At 35.5% G+C, this 23,711-nt stretch overlaps 1 protein-coding gene across 4 annotated transcripts in view; it reads left to right on the forward strand.

The window, feature by feature from the left end:
* The window catches only part of LOC142344163 (uncharacterized), an 85,657-nt gene extending 62,702 nt beyond the window's left edge, over window positions 1-22,955 (forward strand). For 3 of the 4 annotated variants that reach the window (XR_012759247.1, XR_012759246.1, XM_075395693.1), the window contains exon 2: window positions 22,494-22,955. Coding sequence is in view for 1 of the 4 variants with exons in the window: in XM_075395693.1 (XP_075251808.1) it covers window positions 22,494-22,771 (278 nt within the window). In the remaining 3 variants the exon portion in view is untranslated. Of the gene's footprint in view, window positions 1-16,896; window positions 17,010-22,493 lie in introns of those variants that run through there. The other variant, XR_012759248.1, reaches the window with a different exon arrangement.
* Window positions 22,956-23,711: the final 756 nt, after the last annotated feature.

Here is a 23,711-nt window from a genome sequence, read left to right on the forward strand (position 1 = left end):
AACAAATCGCACGCCTCTGATTACAATATAGACCCATAGATTGAAATTGCTATGCCCCCATCAAAATTTGATGTAGGAAAAATCGAAGTCGAAATAAACCTAATTTTAAAGGAAACAGCAGTGATCAAAAAACATCAAGCTACTCGGATACCTCTGCAAGTACAAAAAACATTACAACCCTCATTCGATATCTTAACACATTTTGATATTAATGAACCTGTAAACAGGGATTCCCTTTTTACATGAAACACCTTTATTAATCGAGTAATTTTACTCAAAAAAGGAGAATCACTTCAATTTGTCCTGGACACTCGCCAATTAAACACAATGATTGACGGATCCAACTCTAATTGGACAATACAGCCGATGCAGATAATACCTACACGAATTAAAGGTCCGGTTTTCTCTCTATAGCCGACATGAATAGTGTCTACAATCAAATGCCACTCGATAAACCGTCACAACTACTCACAAATTTTGTCATAGCCGGACAAAAAATTTGTTTTAAACATTTTTTTAAGGTATCTCTATTGTCCCAGCCACCATTTCATCTTTTTATGAGCAGCATCTTTAAGCCACTTATTCGCAAAAATAAATTCGTCACATATCTTGTTTTCATCCAAGATACCACAACAGACACAATGTTACAAACAATAGATAAAAATCACAAAATCCTCAAAGATGAAAACCTCACAGCCGCTCCAGATAAATCTTTCTTTTTCTTTGAATCAGTCAAATTTTTAAGACATCAAATACAAAATAGCCACATACATCCATTAAAATAAAAAATAGACGATTTCTTAAAATTAAAACCACAAAAAACCAAAAAAAAAATACAAAACGATGTTGGTTTTCTCACTTTTATCTCAAAATTTATATATATTTATACTACAGGCTAATTTCAGACCGTTCTACCTTCTAATTCGAGACACGGTAGATTTTAAATGGACTCCACAACTCCAACAAACATTTGATAGAGTAAACAAGGAATTTACAGATGGCACACTACGCCTAGCAAATCCTAATTCAGATAAACTCTTTTAAATTCTATGTGATGCCTCCAAATGTGGCATCGGAGCTGCACTTCTCGTAAAAAACAGCTTGGCAAGGTGGAATTATTTTACGCAAACACTCGTTTTTTTTCGACCACTGAAATTAGACTCTCAACCATACTTCGCGAATGTTCGGCAATAATTTACGGATTATCTGAATATGATTTTCTACACTGACCACAAACCCATTTTCTTTTTGTTCAAACAGAAGAACAAGCCTATTCACAAGAGTGTACATGTTTCAACTCATTTTAATGAAATTTACAAACTTACACATAGTTTATACTGAAAGCAAGAACCCTTTGCTTCCGGATCTATTAATTCATTCACTTACAACAACAACACAACGCGAACACCGTCTAAGAACAGTAGAAATTCCGGATTTAAAATAATTCTTCTTGACACATAATTCACAAACACAACCACAAACATTACCACTATACTGTATCACAAGAATACATAAAAACAGTAACTACAGAAATTAGAAAACTGCTTCAGAATCACCACACTTTCCAATAACCCAACAAATCAAAGATACCTATTTTAAAGTACAGTTAGAGAACAATCTCTATCTCCCCGTTTCATATCAAGAACATAAAACAAAATCAAAACCTTTAGAGCATGTTCATTACCACAAAACTCTACAGTTGAAACAAAATCGGGCACATTTAGAGACTTATCCTATTGTACAACACTCAGATGTTACACTGAATACAAATAAAGCAGAACCGTTCACTTCAGATACTCAAGATGCAAACTATGCAGATCTGATATATAGCGTCAATTTTTCACCACCTGCAACGGATGATTTTTATATCTAAGTCACCAGAAAAATATAATTATTTTTATAATGAACGTACATAAAAAATGATACATTATTACACAAAACACAACAACATGATCCTGTTTTAAGACAATTTCTCCTTTGGAAAAAATACAAAATTTGCCATTCCCATCCTCCACTAAGAGTTTGAGCAAATAAGGGATTGTTACATCATTATAGACGCTTTCACAAATTAAGCAAAATTGAAACCAACCAACTATTATACTATATTCAACAAAAAACCAACAAAAATTTGCCTACCACTCTCTCTTCTTCTAACAGTTTTTCACATTGCACATTCACATGATCTTTCCGGTCATCTTGGCCACATCAAAAGGTACGCTACAGAAAACTATTATTTCAAAAACATAAAAAATGGATCACAATCTTTACACAAGATTGCTTAAACTGCCAAACGAGCAACTCCATGCCAAATCTTTTTATGGCTACACAACAACAAATTTTAGAAGTTTCTCCATACTTCAATCACCGAATTTCAATAGACACGAAAGGCCCAATCTCCGCTTCCTCAGAAAAAAATTCTTATGTATATGTCATAGTACATGCGTTTACACAATACCTTGTTCTTCACCCCTCTCCAAAAAATAATGCAACAAGTGCATTAAGTACTATGTGACCATTGGATAGTTAAATTCGGATTACCTGACATCTCAGTGACATATAATGGAAATGAATATTTTAACGGCGAATTCACACATTTTTGCCGTGTATACAATGTACAATTTAAACCACGTACGCCATATGCACCATGGTCAAATGGAATAATAGAAAATAGTAACAGTCAATTCAATACATTTTTACGCACGGTTTTAGAATCACAGTACGACACTTGGTCACAAAACGTCAAAACATTTCCTTTTGAATTTAGCTCACAAATCAGAACAAACCTGGCCCTTTCAACATATGAACTTGTCTTTGGCATAAAACCCAAAAAGCCAAAAATGTTTAACCTAATCACCACCACAGATAGTTTTGGCAATTGTCAGTCTTCACACGAATACAAATTATCATAACACACTAATTAGCCAATAAATAGAAATACACTAAAAATACAATTCCCCAGTTCTCTTATATGAGAGGGAAAATTCGGATAATTCTTTTACCCCTTTCCCCTTAAACAATTACTTTCACTGGTGAAAAAAGAAAGCCCCTCTATAAAGCTAACAAAGCGCAGAGACTATCTTTCCACCCGCTACCCTAGCGGAACCACAAAATTCCCTTCATCAGGAAATGAAGAAGAAGGAACTACAGGCCATTCTCCACGACAATAATAGAAAGAATACTAACTAAAGGTTAAAACAGTAGCCGACCCAAAGATGGGTCAGCAAATAATTCCCCACTCTAATTAATCTAACGAGATATGATTCGGTAATTTTTTTCTTCTCAAAAAAGTAGTAGTCAGGCTCAAGTGCATCATCTAAAATCACTTCACAGTCCACTTAGCTTGCAACTTAGTTGTTTCTATTTTCTTTCTCAATTCTCATGAATCAAAACTCTTCTCTCTCTCTCTCTCTCTCTCGCTCTCTATCTCTCTCTCTCTCTCTCTCTCTCTCTCTCTCTTTCGCTCACTCTATCTCTCTCTCTCTCTCTCTCTCTTTCACTCTATCTCACTTTTTTAACTTTGAAAAATTTCTAAGTTCACAAAAATTGTCCAGTCTCACTAGCTAATATTTTCACTTTCTCTCTCAAAACATAAGAACTGTCCCACTGCACAGTTCTTTCTATAAACTACAAAGACGGTGTCAAACAGTTCACAGCAACCTAAGTTCAACAAACCCGCTCAGAGTAGCCTACATTCCCATACAATCAACAACTTTTAATCTCACAGCACTGAAAGTTTAAACCGTCCCTCATACAACAGACAGGTATGCAAATTACTTCTCAACACAGACTCGAAGTGTTGTTCCGTTGAACTCCATACGCTAACACTTTTCGATATAATCAAAGCTTTAAAACAAAACAAATACATCACAAACTTTATTAACGAACATATTGCTCTCTTTTACATTCCAAAATTTCCACGACAGTCAACACCCAATATAGCTGAACTTCACCATAAGGATTTTAAATATACTTTAAATCTAGACGCTAACCCAACTTCTTATGATACGAATTATATAAAAGAAGTTTTTAAATTGGATGATTATTACCAACATCTAGCAAAGCAACAAATCGCCAAGTGAAACCACGTACCCACATACTATTTGTTAATTCATTCGAAAAGATTATACAAATGAAGGCCTGCTAACCGTTTTTTCTACAGATTTCTTAGATTTCATCTATCAACACAATGTCCTCCCACCAGAATCACCATTCCCAGCAATCCGAGTTATTATGCCTACTTTAAATTTTTTGATAAATTTAAAGTAGTTATAATCGGAGCCAACGATTAGCATCACAATTGCGTCCTCCAATCAATAATCAAACACTAACCCAAGTGCTCCCCCGTCTCAGAATCACCGAGTTGCTCAAACAGTGACACTACCTAACAATCCACCCCAAAAAGTTATCAGTTAAACTCTTCAATACAACGCCACGAGCACAGAACCTACAGATAGACCTCGTCCTCTTGGACACTCTCCCCCATTTTACCCCTCAGTCAATAATCTGATATCCACCTATCAAAGTCAAGCGCAAATACACCAAGCGCAAAAACTACAAAAGCAAATTAACAATAAAGATTTTTTTCTGTTGCCATACTCAGGTTTTCTTGCAAGCGCAACTTTATAACAACCGACACCACTTATATCTGCTCCACCACGAGCACCACAGCCAGAACTGCTTAACTACTCAAATACACCACAATTTTCGACTCAACCGATTATTTTGGCTAACACAGATAAAACAAATAGTTCTGAATTGCCACAGTCAATTCATACTGTTTCTACTATAGAAACTGCTCCACAAGATATCAACTTTATCTCTAATGCTTTTAACTCTGATCCACTTAGTCTAATGTTGAACGTTTGCTTTCACAAATTCACTGGAATCACTCAGTTAATATAGTTAATTCATCTCCTTCCTTTAAAAGCTCACTACCACTCAGTTTCCATGTTACTCCACTTTTAATCACTCTTAGCTCAAATCCACCTACACCAGACCAAGATCAAAATTCTCACCATTGCATTGGAAAACAACCGGACACGACTAGAACTTATACATTTTTACCAATAAAGTTTGATCCAAAATTTTTTGTTTCCCCACCCGCCCTTTTTGGAGACCATAATAAAGGTAAGCAACTACACAACAGGGCAAAACCACGAATAACCAAATCATATAAGATTACGGCAGTTCAAAAGCAAAGAACACACGGTTTTTTGGAACAATCTAAAGTTACTTTCTCTGTTGAGATTGAAGTCGAACAAGATAAATTAATTTTTCATCCACAAGCCGCCGATCCGCCGATATTTAGGGTAAAAACAAACCCACCACCATATATTTGCCATAAAATTCACTATAAATTTGATCGATACACAAAAAACACTGCAGAATATTTTGTTTTTTTTTTGCAATCCACACTCTGGATTTTCTGACACATGTCCATTATAAGTATAATCATATTTCTAATTAATCTATTCTTTTCATCAGCACTTCCCACAAAGCAACCAATTAAAATTGATAACCGGAATATTTTCACAACTAAGTCAGGGGTTCAAGATATATTTGTCACACACTATAACTGCTCCCCACAGCATATCACACACATGAAGTATTATAAGATCAATAAGATTGGTGAATGCAAATTCAAACCGGCACACTTTCATATCCTCCCTGCCCTAGTCTCTATTTTCTCACAAATTCAAACATTTCAAGTACGGGCATACGCCATATATGCAAAACTAAGCAACATAGAAAGCTTTTGCCACAAAGTCTCACTCAATACAGGCTTCAGGTTTTGATACGATAATTGCTATGTTAACAAAATGGAAAGACCTTTCTTTCCCGCAGAAATTGAATTTTTGAACACTCTTGAAACGTCGAAGTTTTGAACACTTTAAGTACGCGCATACGCCATATTTGCAAAACTCAGCGACGGAGAATGTTTTTGCCACAAAATCTCACTCAAAATAGGCTTCCGGTTTTATCACGATAATTGGTATATTACCAATAAGGAAATCTTTTTTCCCACAGAAATTGAAGCTCGTTGAGAACTTGCACGCGTTGGTCTCATGAGTAAACTTAACTACAACGCACAGATGTTTCAATTTGATTTACTTAACGATCCACGCTCGCAAGCGAACATTGAAGCTAAACAAGGCCGTTCTCAACTCGATCGCTATCTATCATTTGCTTTCCAACGAGGAACATGGTATATAATCGACGGGACCACGAATGAATCCCTAAAGCCACAGATAATCCCTGGGATAATTGTCCCGGCAAAAATCTAGAACACGAATATCACGTCATCCACACACGCTTCAATTAACAAACATCATACTTAATTTAGACGCCAATTCAGAAAGTATTTACTATGGAAAAAACGTACCAGATGTGATCTCAAGAGAGGATATTGCCCTCCAAATCACGCTATTAAAGCCAGACTTATTTGGGAATCCAACAATCACTGTAGAATTATTGATGTTGGTAGATCTCACACACGCACGATAGAATTTCAGAAACTTTGGTTTGTTGAAACACTTGCAAATAACGAAACAGACCAAGCACATCAACACAACGCATACATGTATACTAGTCGTTTTCAAGACCACTTTTAAGATGAATCAGCACTCTCTCGTTTTGAAGTACTCACTAAACCTATTTATAAATGAAATGAGGATCGCCCTTATTATGCGACATATTATCAAGATGTTTTTATACAATATCACGAAGGTATGAATATTGTCACAAGAAAGCCATAACAAGAATTCAAAAATGTACATTTAACCATTCCAAACAAAGCACACTCAATTACACTATACACTAAAGCAGATATTCGTAACGGATAAGTAATTCCGCCGGAATGACCAGTTTACCGTAAATCTGAAAAATACGAACTCTTTCGTAAACAAAATTGGTTTGGCGCCGTACACACTAATGTACAGGTTGATGCTAAACTCGATTATATGATCAGCAGAGTAGCCTCTGAAATGGATCACACAAGTTTATTCATTTATAAAAAGCTCTGCGATCTTGATCGCCATCTAAAACAGACCCCCTTTTTTCTCTTAACACAAAAATTTCCACTTGTCGCATATGTTATTAAAAGACAGCAAAACAAATTCGCTACAATCAAAAGCTTTAAGGTTATTTCATTTTTTCATTGTAAAACTGTCTCTTTATGTTCTAGAAAACCATTGTTTTGAACGCATTCCTTTTCTTTACCAAGCTAAAATCCAATTTGTTGATCAATTTACACGTAAGACCTTCTCTTGGTCAATTCATGCACCATGTAAAACTAAAAATTTTGATCAACAAATATCACTCGATCAATATGGCGATGAGTCACTTCGCTTAACGCCTTATCCAATTAAAGTGCGAAACCCTGTTACAATTTTCACACTTGATGAAGTTGAGAACCACTTCAACGACTCGGACTTAACAGCACAAAAACATCTCATATATAGTCAAAGAGACTGAACAAACTCAATAGATAAGATGAAATTTATTCAATTAGTAGATGGCGCCGCCGAAAATTTGAAGTAGCACTAGCCGTAAATTTTGCAGACATTGTAAAACAAGAACAATTGCAAACACAATTCTCACAATTTTCGAGTCAATACAATAATGATTTTAACAAACTCGTTTTGAATGGAAAAGATTTTACGCTTTGCCGTCTTCATTGGTGTGAATTAATAATTGGCAACTATTTACAGGATTCCATCATAGGAATATTTGGATACCCTTGGTATTAGCCATATTATTAAAAGAAAAAGCCATTATATGGACTGTTTTTAGATTTTTACAGTGCCTATTCAGACTGTTTCGTAGCGCATTGAACGCGTACAATCTTAAGTCTTTCCTAGCCCCTTATATCACATTAGCTAATATTATCACATCTGGATTTTTTGGAATATTTTCCCAAACTATTTTTTGTGTATTACAATCTGACACTGCACAATATAAACCACCATCACCTAACAAAAGATGAAAACACTCGTTCGATATTAATATTCCGCATTCTCAATATGAATTGAATCTATTACACAGAAAATTTGAAAACTTCTACAAGAAATTTTCCTCTCCCGTATTACTTTTTAAGGATTCTTTTGAGGATAATAATGATTATTATGAAATCCTAGAAGAACTCATCTTAAACTTAACCAATACTCGTAATTAATACTTTTATTTTTTTTATCGACAGCACGGCTGTCACTCCTGGCACACAAGAAGGAGGTTCAGCTATCCCGCCAAATGTCGACCCGATGGCATATGAACTTATTATACCGGATGTCGACAACGTACTGCCCTCTCCTCTTACGCCTTTGGTGCTACCTCTATCAGTACCAGAGCCTGTGTGCGTGATGCAAACGTCAGCCCTATTCACGATGGCCCAAGCATCTCCACAGCCACAGTCTGTGTACTCAGCAATGCGGGGGTGAATTCACTGCCTTCAGCCGCCACTTCTTCTTCTCATCAGGGGAATTACATTTGTATATAGAGAGCGACAAAATCACTCCAACACAAATGAGACTTACAAATTCGTAACAAGAACTTCTATAAAGCTCTCAAACGGTGCCACAGTCACCACAGCTTCTCTCGTTGGCGTCACAGCCGCCATTCTCAGCAACCCAGCCTATGTCCACCATTATCAAGTGCACGGATCTTTCCCCGCGAAGTTGACCCAGGGCTATGGCGCACGTGATTTACTCAGTTCGCGGCAAGCCAATGCAGGCCTCACAGGCCCCTGCACGGCATACCGCAAGCCCTCTCAGAGGCCCACAGCCCTCATCCTCCAAGGGTCGAGTCAATCCCTTCGCCCCTACACAAGATGTGATGCACAAGACCTCGTGGCCCAACTTTAAATTCCACCAATTTACAAATCCTCTGGGCAAAAAAACGGATTACAGCATTCATGTCCCCGAGAGGATATATTACGTTTCAACTCCCCCACACCACACGTTGAAACCGACAGCAAGTTCATATTCCTTGGGACAGCTGAAAAATGAAAATACTGAAGAAGGACGGGATAAAAACCTCCCATTTGAGTTCCTCCACTTCCCGATAAATCCTCAATTTACAGAACGCTTTTGGCACATCGCAAAGTACTTCTTTGCCCCAGCACATCGTCAAAATGACTATCTCAATACACACTTCACGAGAGATGTCACCCCCTACCGCGTGTATCAGAAGCACGACCCTTTTTACTAACAGTTTGGTTTTTGCATCCCAAACGGATGGTTGTAAACAACCAAACTCACAAAGTCAACAAGACAAAAAGGTTGCACACAATCCACAATTATCTCTTCGTTCAACACCACTTTCACCGGACAAACCCACTTGTACATATGAATTCTCGTGTTCAATATGCAAACACTGAACTAACCTCACTTTATTATTTAAACTATAGCTGTATAATAAACCCTACTTAATTCGAGGGAACACTCAGAAGCTTCGATCCCATAAAAAAATAAATTCTTGTTTTTGCCACTCTATGCGGAAACACATCGCCCGATACTTGTCCTCATTGAATAACTCCAGTGTGTAGAGGGAGGCGCATGCAACGAAATGCATGTACGGACACACATTCATCCTCCTCTACAGTGACTGGATGGTAGACAAGTTGGCCAATCGAGAACCAACACCAGAGGAGACACAGATCCTCAACCACCTCTTGGCGTTGCAACCACACTACAACGTTGATTTCGACCCTCGAGCACTCGCCGCTTGTCTTGCACGAGACAAGGACTTCCTCGAAATCTTCAGGGATCCGGACAATTGGGCCCCTGATTTGGAATTTGAATTTTGAACGTAGGCCACAGTCACTCCACTTCGGGCTCACAGACCCAAAAAAACTCTGAGACTCAATGTTCTCAAAAACTCAAACTAAACTGATTTTCTTTCCTTTTCCGTCTATGTATCTTTTTTTGTTTTTTTTACTCTTTAATATTCTTTATTCATTCTTCTTTGCCACAATTGAAGATTAGGATCAGTTCTTTTCTTCTTTTCTCCGGTCGGAGAAGGCACTAAACTTTACTAAAAGATTAGAAGAATAAGGAGCTCACACAGTAGCTAAAAGACGGATTTCTGCCATAACTTAAGCGTGTAAATCCCGCGACTGGTAAAACCCTGTACCAGATGGGGATAAACAAAAACCTCATTTTACATCCAGACAAAGACTACAGACAACAAACTATCATCCAACTGGGAATGAATCCTCACAAAAGGACAGTGAGAGTCAGTTGGGAATTCTAACAGGACTGACGTTACTGGCCAGCACACCCTGTAACTGGCACCCCTACTGACTCCACACTTGAAGTGGACAACTTACTGCCGACAGTATTGAACACTTCACTGACAGTGATTCCAGACGGGGGCACACGTCTCAACTTCACCGCAACGACAACACGACTCCTCACTCCTTCTACACAGAGTACCACTCATCCGACTCTGGTTCTGTATTGTATTACCACAGTATTAATAGAAGTTTATATTCAGTGTTTTACAGAGTCGATCAGTCTGAGAGATATAGGTAAGCTTACTTCGAGCGCAGAAATAAGTAGCCCTAGCTCTTTATAGCTTAAAGCTGTAAAAGGAGCCCACCTTGGGTCTGCCTTAGTAGAAGCGAGAGAGTTTTTTATCAAGTTGATCCCTTTTTATGACACGACTTTGTATCAACCAACATCAGAGCACGTATTTCTAGCAGCATATAACAAAACACAAAAAACTGCTATAACAAAAACAAAAGGGGAAAACAAATGTTACGAGGAAATGCTGGTCAACTTTTTGAGTCAACTTTTTCAACTTCAATTTTGTACAGCAACCCAACTTAGCAACTTCCTCACATTATGAACAGGTGAACGTTTTTTAGCAAAAAAATGACACGATTGAATGTTGCAGGTTAGTTCATAACTCATTTTGCTCGTTTTGATGGCAAAAATTTACCATTTTTCGAACGAACCATTGAATTGCCTAACTAACAAAGCAGAGGGTCTATTTTTTCAAAAAAAAGCTATCATGGTTTAATTGAACTAAAGCTCAGCTTCCATTTTTTTGTTAAACACTGAAAAAAAACAGTGTAATAACGGACAATTGCAAGCGCCTTAGTTTCAAATGTATACAATATCCAATTGTTTTATTAACAACATAACATGAAACTCCGACGCGCATATTGGAGGCGAAGTATGGGAACTTAAATGAACTGGTCCGACAACGCTTGTTTTGCAGGCCTGCGGAAAACGATTCCCAACAGATTTGAAGCTTTACAGGAGAATCTTACAAACAAAATTATCTTTAAATGATAGAGAAATTGAAAACCTGATTTGTTTTTAAGAAGAAATCATAAATTAATCAGATGGTATTTAAACTGTTTCACACACTTTGCAAAATGTTCTTTTAACTGCTACAATACAAATATTACTAACTGCAATGGAACAAATTTTTTGTCTTTTTAAAATTCGAAAATGAGTACTGATGGAGCGCTTTTCTTTCGTTTTGCGCAGAAATTCATGCGTTCAAAGTCAGACAAACTGGAATAACAAATAAATTATTACTTGAAAAAAAACCTAGCTTATTTGTTTCGTATGTAATTCCTCAAAATCGTTTGAGTTTTGAAAACTTTGCCTCAACTTTAAGGTAAGCAATGCGAAAAATTGTTTGGCTAAACATTATATATTATGGGCTGTAAGGCATGATTTCGTTTTTTTATTTTAACGTCAGTTACTCTTTACAACACAAGAAGTAAAAGTTTTAAACAAGACGAAGTGCAACTTTTTTGGCAATCGACATTTTGCTTTTTATCTTGAACTCAAGTCGTTTTCGGCTTTCAGCAGCAATGAAGACTGCCACTTGAGTATATACGCTGGAGCAAAAGTGCTATAAGTAATCTGATAGATGTTATTTTTTTAACACGGCTGATAAAATTTATTGCGTTAATGTCCTGACTTATCTGAGACCATGTCCGTCCAGATTTTTGTGCCTTCAAGTCCACACTTTCATGCGTTCATGTCCAGGGTTTTTATGCGTTCATGTCCTGACTTCCGTGCGTTCATGTTGAGACTTTTGAGGGTTTTTCAAAGCTTCCAGAATAGGTAATATTGAAAGCACGATGCCCCCCTGTGCGTTGATCTTCGCTCTGAACTTACATGATTTTGTCTGGGTCCTCAAATTGGGTACGCTTTGGAACAAATATCAGTTTTGAGCAACAATGTTGGTTCAAACTATTAGGGTTATTCCCAGCTTAAGATATAATTTACCAAATTTCAACTCACAATTGCCTTAGTTTCAACTGTATACTTCATCCAGTTGTTTTATTAACAACCCGAAGCATCAATTAAACAAAATTTTGGAAAATTAATTGAACTGGTCCGACAATGCCTGTTTTGCATGCCTGCGGAAAATGATTCCCAATTGATTTGAAGTTTTGCAGGATAATATTACATATTAAATAATTTTCAATTGATGGAGAATTTAAAAATATAATTTGTCATTACAAACAAATCTTGAATGAATCAGATGGTATTTAAACTGTGTTGCGCACCTCGCAAACTGTTCTGTTACTTGTTACAATTCAAATATTTTTAGTTGTATTGAGGTGAGTTTTTTGTCTTTTTACAATTCGAAGAAAAGTATTGTTGGAGCGTCTTTCATTTGTTCATGTGCAGGCTTTCGTGCCCTCGTGTCGAGAATTTCATGCGTTCATGTGGGCAAACTGCAATAACACATAATTGATATACTTAAAAAGGTCATAATTTATTCATTTTGTATGTACATCCTCAAAATCACAAAATCATCACCTGGTTAATAGAGTCTTGTGAATTTTTGCCTAAACTTAAAAAGTTTCGCAGAACATTTTTCGGGTAAAGAGGATACAGTATGGGCACTAAGGCATAATTTCTTTTCTTTCAACATCAGCTATTTTTAATAAAACAAGTAAAAAGTTTTGAAGACAACGCAAAAGACGGTGGGCAATTCTTTTCGCATTCGACTTTTATTTTGAAGTGAATTTCGCTTTTCAGCAGCATTAAATAATGCCACTAGAGTTTTTTTACAACTCGAAGAGGACTATTGGTGGAGTGTTTTTTGTTTTATCGGGAAATTTTGCTGGAGTGTATTTGATACACGAAATGAAATATGTGAAAATAGAATGTTTGGGTCATGTTGCTCAGGGCGCAGGATTTCAGGCAAACAAATTTTTTGTAGCCATTAGGCAAAAAATGTGTACAAGATTTTGGACATTAGGCGAAGAGAAAAAAAACACTTAAGGATGGTACTTCAAAATCCATTCAACCCTATTGAGCACTCAAGCGTCCCAAATAATTATTTTTTACACAGGAGTGGCCACAATTTTTTGTTATTGAGCTCTTGTAGCAACTCTGTTTATTTCCGTTCAGCAACTATGGCACCATTCTTCTCGAATTTTTTTACGTCTCATAAATCTTAATAAATTTAGAATGAAAAATTGAATATATTTTAACATTTCTACAACACTTTCCTCCGTATTTCTTCTCAAGTACTTTTGCCCGATTGTTACCAATAAGCCAAAATTATTTACACTTGAGTTCTTTATAGCGTCAAATGGATTTCGAAGTACCATTCTTAAGCGTTTTAATGGCCACCCCCCCCCCCCCCCTTTGTCCGAAAATTATTAATTCACAATTTTTGGCCTAATGAGTTTGCCTAAACACGTTTTCGCCTAATATCACATTCCCTAATATCAAATATTTTTAGTTGTATTTGGGTGAGTTTTTTGTCTTTTTACAATTCGAAGAAGACTATTGTTGGAGCGTCTTTCATTTGTTCATGCGCAGGCTTTCGTGCTTTCGTGTCGAGAATTTTATGCGTTCAATTTCATGCGTTCATGTGGGCAAACTGCAATAACACATAACTGATATAGTTAAAATGGTCATAATTTATTCATTTTGTATGTACATCCTCAAAATCATCACCTGGTTATTAGAGTCTTGAGAATTTTTGCCTAAACATAAAAAGTTTCAGAAAATATTTTTCGGCGGCTAAAGAGGATATAGTATAGCCACTAAGGCATAAATTTGTTTTTCTTTGAACATCAGCTATTTTTAATAAAATATGTAAAAGTTTTGAAGACAATGCAAAAGACGGTGGGCAATTCTTTTCTCATTCGACTTTTATTTTCAAGTGAATTTCGATTTTCAGCAGCATTAAAAAATGCCACTAGAATTTTTTACAACTCGAAGAGGACTATTGGTGGAGCGTTTTTTTTTTATCGGGAAATTTTGCTGGAGTGTATTTGATACACGAAATGAAATATGTGAAAATAGAATGTTTGGGTCATGTTGCTCAGGGCGCAGGATTTCAGGCAAACAAATTTTTTGTAGCCATTAGGCAAAAAGTGTGTACAAGATATTGCACATTAGGCGAAGAGAAAAAAATCACTTAAGGATGATACTTCAAAATCCATTCAACCCTATTGAGCACTCAAGTGTCCCTAATAAATAATTTTTCACAGAAGCGGCCACAATTTTTTGTTATTGAGCTTTTGTAGCACCTCTGTTTATTTCCGTTCAACAACTATGGCACCATTCTTCTCGAATTTTTTTACGTCTCATAAATCTTAAAAAGTTTAGAATGAAAAATTGAATATATTTTAACATTTTTACAACACTTTCCTCGGTATTTCTTCTCAAGTACTTTTGCCCGAATGTTACCAATTGGCCAAAATTATTTACACTTGAGTTCTTTATAGCGTCAAATGGATTTCGAAGTACCTTTCTTAAGTGTTTTAATGGCCATCCCCCTTTTGTCCAAAAATTTATAATTCACAATTTTTGCCTAATGAGTTTGCCTAAACTCGTTTTCGCCTAATATCACATTCCCTTATATCACACATTTTCACCTAATATTGTGTCGCTGAAGGGATGAAAGAAGAGACCGTGGTGATTTTCTGGTCACATTGCTTATTTGAGAAGAGCGAGAAAAGTAGGCGTGAAAAGAACTTTCACAAGGCAAGCTTTTTTTGGATCAGGTGCTGTTTTTGGAAGCAGTTTTTTAGTTTCATCTCAAATCCTTCCTTCAATGTTTTGTTTAATTACCAAAACTAGTGTCAATGCGTTTGGAAACATTTTTGAACATCTGACGCGGGTTCTATACGTATTTGTCGTTTTAGGCCTTTTCACCACTGCATTGTTTAAAGCTCTTTAGCAATTTTTTTTATTATTCTTTATTATTGATAGTAATTGGGGATTTTTGCTTAAGATCAATTGTTCTAGCATTTCTGTTTTTCTCTCTCATTTTGACTGATCATAATTTTAGTTTCTTTTCGTTAAAGAAATTTGAGTACTTGAGAACAAAAGTTTCTGGATCAATTTTTCATTCAAACCAATTTTATAGGTTTTAATGCTTTACAGTGAAAGTTGAAAACTAAACAGGGCATTTTGCACTGAAAAAAAGTTGGACAACTTTCTGGTTTCTATCAGTGTTTTTTCTTTGTTTTTTAAACTTTGTTGTTTAATATTTCTCTGCAAGAATTCAGTTGTTTACTGATCTAGCAAACGATGTAATTTTTTTTCTGAACAATGGCTGCAAAGTTTCATTTTATTTTTTATGGAAAAATTGATTTATTTTTCTAAAGAATAGTGTTCTTTGATTTTTTTTCCTTCATCAACTCTCACTTTGATTGGTTTTTTCCTAATGATCCGGTTACATTGCGTCACAATTGGTGAAAGTTTGTTGCAAACCACTGGTATTTTAGTATTGCAAAGTCTGTTTCCGGCAGTACTTTCGAGGTCGCATCTCGTATTAAATTTTTAAAGATGTGGTTGGAGTTTTTGTCATTTGACTTGTTCATGTAAGTTTTGCTGTTATTGTTTAAAAATGTTTAGTGTGATTAAGTAAGAATTGCATCAGGTCAGTGCTGATGGTCAGTTTGCTTCTTCGAGTCGCTTCCAGAACTCTTTTGGCTTTTTAAAATCCGTTTACACGTTTCCATGACTTTTGGTACAAAAATGGTGTGACGATTTTGGTTAGGCCGAAACACGAACTGGGTTGAAACAGCGATTGGTTTGGTGCGTGCGTTTTATCACTCGAATTTTAATAGACAGTGACAAATCCGGGATTTTCCAATCCATTCATAGTCCAATCTTTGTCTAGGTTTACTGTTTAGTCAACGAAAAAAATGAATAGTAAGTCAGGACTTGTCCTGCTATATATTTTTCCTTTTTGTCATTTTGGAGACTAATTAATCTGTACTTCAATTTAAAAACGGCAACAAAATTTGATATAAATCTGTCAACTAAACTTTTTTCTTTGTATCTCTTGAACCTTTCTGAAAATGGACCAAGGTATATAAAATTCCGTTTAATATGAAAATTTCCGGGGCCTTTGCTTCAATTTCTAACGTTCTCTGAGGAGAAGGAGGATGAGGCTATTTTGAGAAAAAAAAATTATATCGAGGAGCAAAATTAAAATTTTTTAAATTAATACAGCTGCATGAAATAGTCAAGCCAATCAACTTGGTTATGTGAAGTCATTTTGTAAACTTTTGTGGGTTTTTCTTCTCATGTTGAAGATTCAGTACATCGTTATCGGAAAATTTTGAGAGCTTCAGTGTCAAACTTGATTATTATGAACACTTTCGCCAAGACAGTGGTGTCTATGGTGTCTATCTACAGCAGTTCGAAAAAGAACTAAATCTTCTTAAACAAACTTTAACAATAATATTGCTGATATTTGGATTAGAACTGATTTAACTTAAAGTAAATTGTCGAGGTCATTGTAGTCCGCATTCAATAAATTTGATGCTACTATCCAAATGAAAGCAAGTATAATGAAACAAGTTCCAGTTTTGCTAATATTAATTAAATCTGTCTTTTCGGGTGTTACTCAATGTCCCGAAGTTATAGCACGACTAGATATTAAACTGGACGATTTAAAGGGCACTTGGTTCGAGTCTGCGAGGACTTTTTACACACCCGAGTACTCGGGCAATTGCGTCACATTTCACTTTGTCAACAATTTTAAGTACTCTGAAAACAGTGAAAGTTAGTACTATAATTTACCGTTGTAGTGGTCATGTTGTGATTTTTCAGTTACTATAAACTCCAGCCCTGTAGCTACCCGAGTCAAGGTTTGGTGGTGAATTTTCATAAGAAATGCGGTGAAAAAATTTCACCGCGTATTTCTTACATCTCTTTTGTGGCGGATGCGGTAAATCAAAGTGAAGTAGTTATTTTCACCGCATTCTCGGTTTTCTTACAAAAAAAGAAATTCCATACACGGGTTCGAAACTCTCACCTCCTATATGCCTTCAACTTTTTATTCCACTTCTCCAACATTCACTTACTTCAATGCTATTTCTTGTGAAGTTAAATCAGATTCAGCAAACGTTGGAAAACAAATGCGGTGAATTTTTGTAAGAAATGCGGCGAATTTTGCCGTGAATTTTGTAAGAAATGCGATGAAAAACGGCGAATTAACTTTTTTCACCGCATTTTTTACATTAATTTGCCACAAAAGTCGATGCGGTGAATTTTCGTCAAAAAAATTGAGGTTAATTTTGCGGTGAATTGTAAGAAAGGCGGTGAAAAGCGATGAATTATTTCTTTACCTCATTCACCGCAATCACCGCAATTCTTAAAAAATTCACCGCATTTACTGCATTTTTTTACAACAATTCAACCAAAAACCTCGACCCGGGTAAGGTCCAGCAATGAAATTAGATAAAATATTTGATTGATTACATTATTTTTATTATTATGCCACTAATTTTCCCGGACCCCGGTGTCAGCCATTATTAAGAATAAAAACTGTCAGACCAGCGAGAAACGCGTTGAACTAACGTCAGATACACGTAAAGAAAACAGACGTTTGCGGTTTTCTAGCATTGATAATACAGAATTTAGCGTTTACTATTGCGTTGACCTAACAAAGATTCCTCACTTAATTTATCACTTGTTTACTTTTGATATCACTTAATTTATGTAATTTTAAGATGAGTGCGGCAACAGCAAAAAATTTACGGAAGATCAACGCTAAGTCTTTACGTTCGCCTAACAGAAATTGTTGAATACTACGATTGCTTTCAATGCAAATTTTGTATGAAAACAAATTCTATTTAGATTTAAAACTGATGGCTTCGTATTTGTCTAAAAATAAAAGTAACTTCTGAAGTAGCGGATGCATCTTTCGATTGATAAAAGTTTGAATTGTTGGAGCAGATGATGTTTCAAATGTTTTTTTTTGTTGCAGAGAACGCATGCTTGCTTTCAATATGATCAGTTGATCTGTTCTGTATTTTTTTCAACACAACTTTAACCCTCCCCCGGAAAAACTTATCTGTAAAAAAGGCACTTCTTGAAAAAAAATCACTTTCTAACTTCAAGGCACTCATTAGATGGATAAGCAATTTTGGTGGTTTAAATGTCACAACTCCTTATAAATCTTGGCATTTCAAATTTTTATCCCTCTTAGCATACTTTGACTCCCGAATTCCGCTGTTGGTTTATCCGTTGTACGGATGGATTGTTATGATTTTCAAAGAGTAATACACTACAGTTTAATTCTAATGGCACCAAGAACCTGATAAACCTCAACAACATGAGTCGTACTCCAAGTGGTATTTGATGAAATATAAAATTTATTGATCGTCTGTCAACTGTCATTTTTAAGAAAACTTGATAAGGACGATTTTGATCGCTTGGATTCAAATCGGTGTCATTTCCTGAATAACAGTCGTGTTTTGTGTTTTCCATTTGTTCTCGTTTGAATTTTATTTTGCCCAAATTGTCATTTTGTCTTAAAAAGAAAATTAGCTGCATTTTATTAGAATTCATTATAAAGTTGTTTTCCTTGAGGTACTCATCTGTTTCCTCCAAAAAATTCGACAGTGCTTTGCATTTGTTATAAAGACTTGAATTACCAGCGAACTTAATAACATCCAGAATTCTTGCAATTTTCCTGAAAGTGATTGATGTAGCGCAAGAAAATGAGAGGCCCCAAAACTATTCCTTAAATAAAACATGGGTGATAATAGCCCATTCTCAAAAAAGACTCCAGTAAATTTAAACATTGCGTTTTGTCACCAAAAAATGACTGGAACTTTTTACAGCGTTTTTGGAAAATCCGTAAGCCTTTAGTTTCGTTTAAAAAAACGTGAGCTCAACGGTTCGGCAAGCTGAACAAAAGATGAAAATGACTTTTCAACTTGACCATGATTGTACTCTAAGCGAATGCTAAAATTAAAAGGGCACTTTTGGACAATTTCTACATGTACACCCAAACTGAATATCAATTTTTATCGTATCATGCACTTCATTCAATTGAAGACGTTTGCGAATTTTTATAAATAACTGAAAATGGTCTATTTTGCGAACATTTACCTCCTTTTTTGTAAAGAGAACTGAGTTTTTTATAAGTCTGCGAATCACCTCATTTCCTAACTCAATCGGTTTAGTTGAATTCTCAGCATTCTGGTGACATGCGAGACCACAATTTATCGTACTCAAATGCGGTGAATTTTTGTATGAAATGCGTCGAATTTTGCCGTGAATTTTGTAAGAAATGCGATGAAAAACGGCGAATTAACTTTTTTCACCGCATTTTTTACATTAATTTGCCACAAAAGTTGATGCGGTGAATTTTCGTCAAAAAAATTGAGGTTAATTTTGCGGTGAATTGTAAGAAAGGCGGTGAAAAGCGATGAATTATTTTTTTACCTCATTCACCGCAATCACCGCAATTCTTAAAAAATTCACCGCATTTACTGCATTTTTTTACAACAATTCAACCAAAAACCTCGACCCGGGTAAGGTCCAGCAATGAAATTAGATAAAATATTTGATTGATTACATTATTTTTATTATTATGCCACTAATTTGCCCGGACCCCGGTGTCAGCCATTATTAAGAATAAAAACTGTCAGACCAGCGAGAAACGCGTTGAACTAACGTCAGATACACGTAAAGAAAACAGACCTTTGCGGTTTTCTAGCATTGATAATACAGAAATTAGCGTTTATTATTGCGTTGACCTAACAAAGATTCGTCACTTAATTTATCACTTGTTTACTTTTGATATCACTTAATTTAGGTGATTTTAAGATGAGTGCGGCAACAGCATAAAATTTACGGAAGATCAACGCTAAGTCTTTACGTTCGCCTAACAGAAATTGTTGAATACTACGATTGCTTTCAATGCAAATTTTGTATGAAAACAAATTCTATTTAGATTTAAAACTGATGGCTTCGTATTTGTCTAAAAATAAAAGTAACTTTTGAAGTAGCGGATGCATCTTTCGATTGATAAAAGTTTGAATTGTTGGAGCAGATGATGTTTCAAATGTTTTTTTTGTTGCAGAGAACGCATGCTTGCTTTCAATATGATCAGTTGATCTGTTCTGTATTTTTTTCAACACAACTTTAACCCTCCCCCGGAAAAACTTATCTGTAAAAAAGGCACTTCTTGAAAAAAATCACTTTCTAACTTCAAGGCACTCATTAGATGGATAAGCAATTTTGGTGGTTTAAATGTCACAACTCCTTATAAATCTTGGCATTTCAAATTTTTATCCCTCTTAGCATACTTTGACTCCCGAATTCCGCTGTTGGTTTATCCGTTGTACGGATGGATTGTTATGATTTTCAAAGAGTAATACACTACAGTTTAATTCTAATGGCACCAAGAACCTGATAAACCTCAACAACATGAGTCGTACTCCAAGTGGTATTTGATGAAATATAAAATTTATAGATCGTTTGTCAACTGTCATTTTTAAGAAAACTTGATAAGGACGATTTTGATCGCTTGGATTCAAATCGGTGTCATTTCCTGAATAACAGTCGTGTTTTGTGTTTTCCATTTGTTCTCGTTTTAATTTTATTTTGCCCAAATTTTCATTTTTTCTTAAAAAGAAAATTAGCTCCATTTTATTAGAATTCATTATAAAGTTGTTTTCCTTGAGGTACTCATCTGTTTCCTCCAAAAAATTCGACAGTGCTTTGCATTTGTTATAAAGACTTGAATTACCAGCGAACTTAATAACATCCAGAATTCTTGCAATTTTCCTGAAAGTGATTGATGTAGCGCAAGAAAATGAGAGGCCCCAAAACTATTCCTTAAATAAAACATGGGTGATAATAGCCCATTCTCAAAAAAGACTCCAGTAAATATAAACATTGCGTTTTGTCACCAAAAAATGACTGGAACTTTTTACAGCGTTTTTGGAAAATCCGTAAGCCTTTAGTTTCGTTTAAAAAAACGTGAGCTCAACGGTTCGGCAAGCTGAACAAAAGATGAAAATGACTTTTCAACTTGACCATGATTGTACTCTAAGCGAATGCTAAAATTAAAAGGGCACTTTTGGACAATTTCTACGTGTAAACCCAAATTGAATATCAATTTTTATCGTATCATGCACTTCATTCAATTGAAGACGTTTGCGAATTTTTATAAGTAACTGAAAATGGTCTATTTTGCGAACAATTACCTCCTTTTTTGTAAAGAGAACTGAGTTTTTTATAAGTCTGCGAGTCACCTCTTTTCCTAACTCAATCGGTTTAGTTGACTTCTCAGCATTCTGGTGACATGCGAGACCAGAATTTATCGCACTCAAATTTCTGCATCTGATTTTTAGCAAGCATCCCTTTGTAATAAAAACAAAAGTTCCTACGGCTGAAGATGTAATTAAATTGCACTTTTGTGATAGGATCTGTAAAGTTTGGGTGGATTAATATTTGAATTCGGCTATCTTTTTAGACAAAATGCGGACAAGACTGATAATTTGTGTTGTCTTTTTTGTATTGGAACGTTCGCAACATAACTTGAACCGGGTGCTCATCGTATTTCTAAAGAATCTCAGATTTCTAGTATTTTGACAGATAAATTTTTTTGATATTCATGTCCGACTCACCGCATCTGAGACCGCATCTGAAAATATTGCTTGATGTTGAGCAAAAAATGCTACTTGTCCTTGCAACAGCGATTTATCATTTTTAGAGTAAATGAATTAGAGTTAGTTTGTTTTTTGAAATAAAAATAACAGAAAAGAAATCAAAAATTTTTTAAATGCGCGCTGATCAGCTGAAAATATTCGGAAAAATCAGGGATCACTAAAGCGCTCGTAGTAAAAATCATAATAATAAGCAAATTAACCAAAAAGTTATCAGCAATAAGTCTATTTTCATTTATCAAAAACAATATCTTTTGACAAACATTTAACAATCATTGCTTTTCGGACCGCAATCCGCAATCCTTATAGACATTTCTGCGGGTATATCTTTTCCTTGTCATATTATTTGGGTCACTTTTTGGATCGCATGTGGGACCCAAGATTTTCTTATCAGAAACAAAATTCTGGAAGATTTTGGCAAAAAATACATTTACAGATTATTCCTGTATATAATATCAAAAACAATTGTTCGAACGTTTAATAGGTACATCTATATCGACTTCTAAAGTTGATGTAACCATAAATTCACAAAAATGATTATAGTAGTTTTTGAATCGTTTCAATGCTTGTGAGTTTTTAGGTGATATGACAACAGATGTCCACATTGAGGGATATAATATCTTCACATCTCGAATTTCACAGACAGCACAAATTGTTCTCAGTTCTGATGATTTCCAAGCAGACTCCTTCTCTTCATTCCACTTCCACTTTCCTCCCGGACTTTTCACAATGGAACAAATCGTTCCAATTTTCATAGTGGATTACAAAAAAGACGATTATATTGTGTTATATTCTTGCTACGAGTATCAGCACAAAATAGTTTTGAGAAAGTACGAGTATGCCTGGATTTTTACATAGAAGTCCGTCAATCAATGCAACAGAGGTTAAGGAAATAGAGAAAAGATTGCTCCGGGAATATGGCCTTCCGGTGATATTGATCCGTTTTTAATCTCGACGTGGAGCTCAAGTTGTCACAGAGGCGATTGGGGATGGACATTGAACTCAGTAACAATTAATAGTGGAAATCATGATATGTTCTAATGACCCCAGCTAAGACCAGAAACTATAAAGATATTGTTTGTTGGTTAATTTGTTCTTAGATGTTTTCAAGATTTCTCTAGTTTGATATCAATGTAAGGTATCCCAAGTGGAAAACGAATTGTTATCTTGTAAGAATCTGGAAGATTCAGGCAGATTCCTACAAGACAATGCATCTTCTGCCAGAATTTTCTGGCAGATTCGTACAAGATAACCATTTTTTCTGCCAGATTCCTACAAGATACCCGTTTTTTCCAGCCAGATTTCTACGAGATACCCATTTTTTCTGACAGGTTCCTACAAAAAACTCCATTTTTTTCCTGCCAGATTCCTACAAGATAAACCTTCTTCTGCAAGTAATTTCTGAGTCAAAAAAAGCGCACAAACCGTTATAAATCGCTCTCGAACGAAGTTTGAAGCAATTATAGTAAACGTGTTGGTCTTTATTATGTAGATTTTTTGCTTCACCGTTTTTACGACTCGAAGAGGAGTACTGAGACTCTACAGGTTTTTACGACTCGAAGTGGAGTATTGATATTCTACAGGTTTTTTTAGCAGAAAGCTAGTTTGTTCATGACTTGAATTTTGACTTCTTTCTATTCGGGCTTTTACCTCCGTTTTTAATTGTTGACTTCTGTTTGCGAACATTGGACTTTAACAATAGCTTAGTTTGTAATGTATAGCAACATAGCAACTAGTAACCGTCTGTAATTCAAGGTGAAAGTGTCAATTTTAGAAAATTTGATCCTACCCTCTCCCC

This window comes from Convolutriloba macropyga, chromosome 8 (genome assembly GCF_964194025.1).
Source record: "Convolutriloba macropyga chromosome 8, txConMacr16.3, whole genome shotgun sequence".
Taxonomy (NCBI): domain Eukaryota; kingdom Metazoa; phylum Xenacoelomorpha; order Acoela; family Convolutidae; genus Convolutriloba; species Convolutriloba macropyga.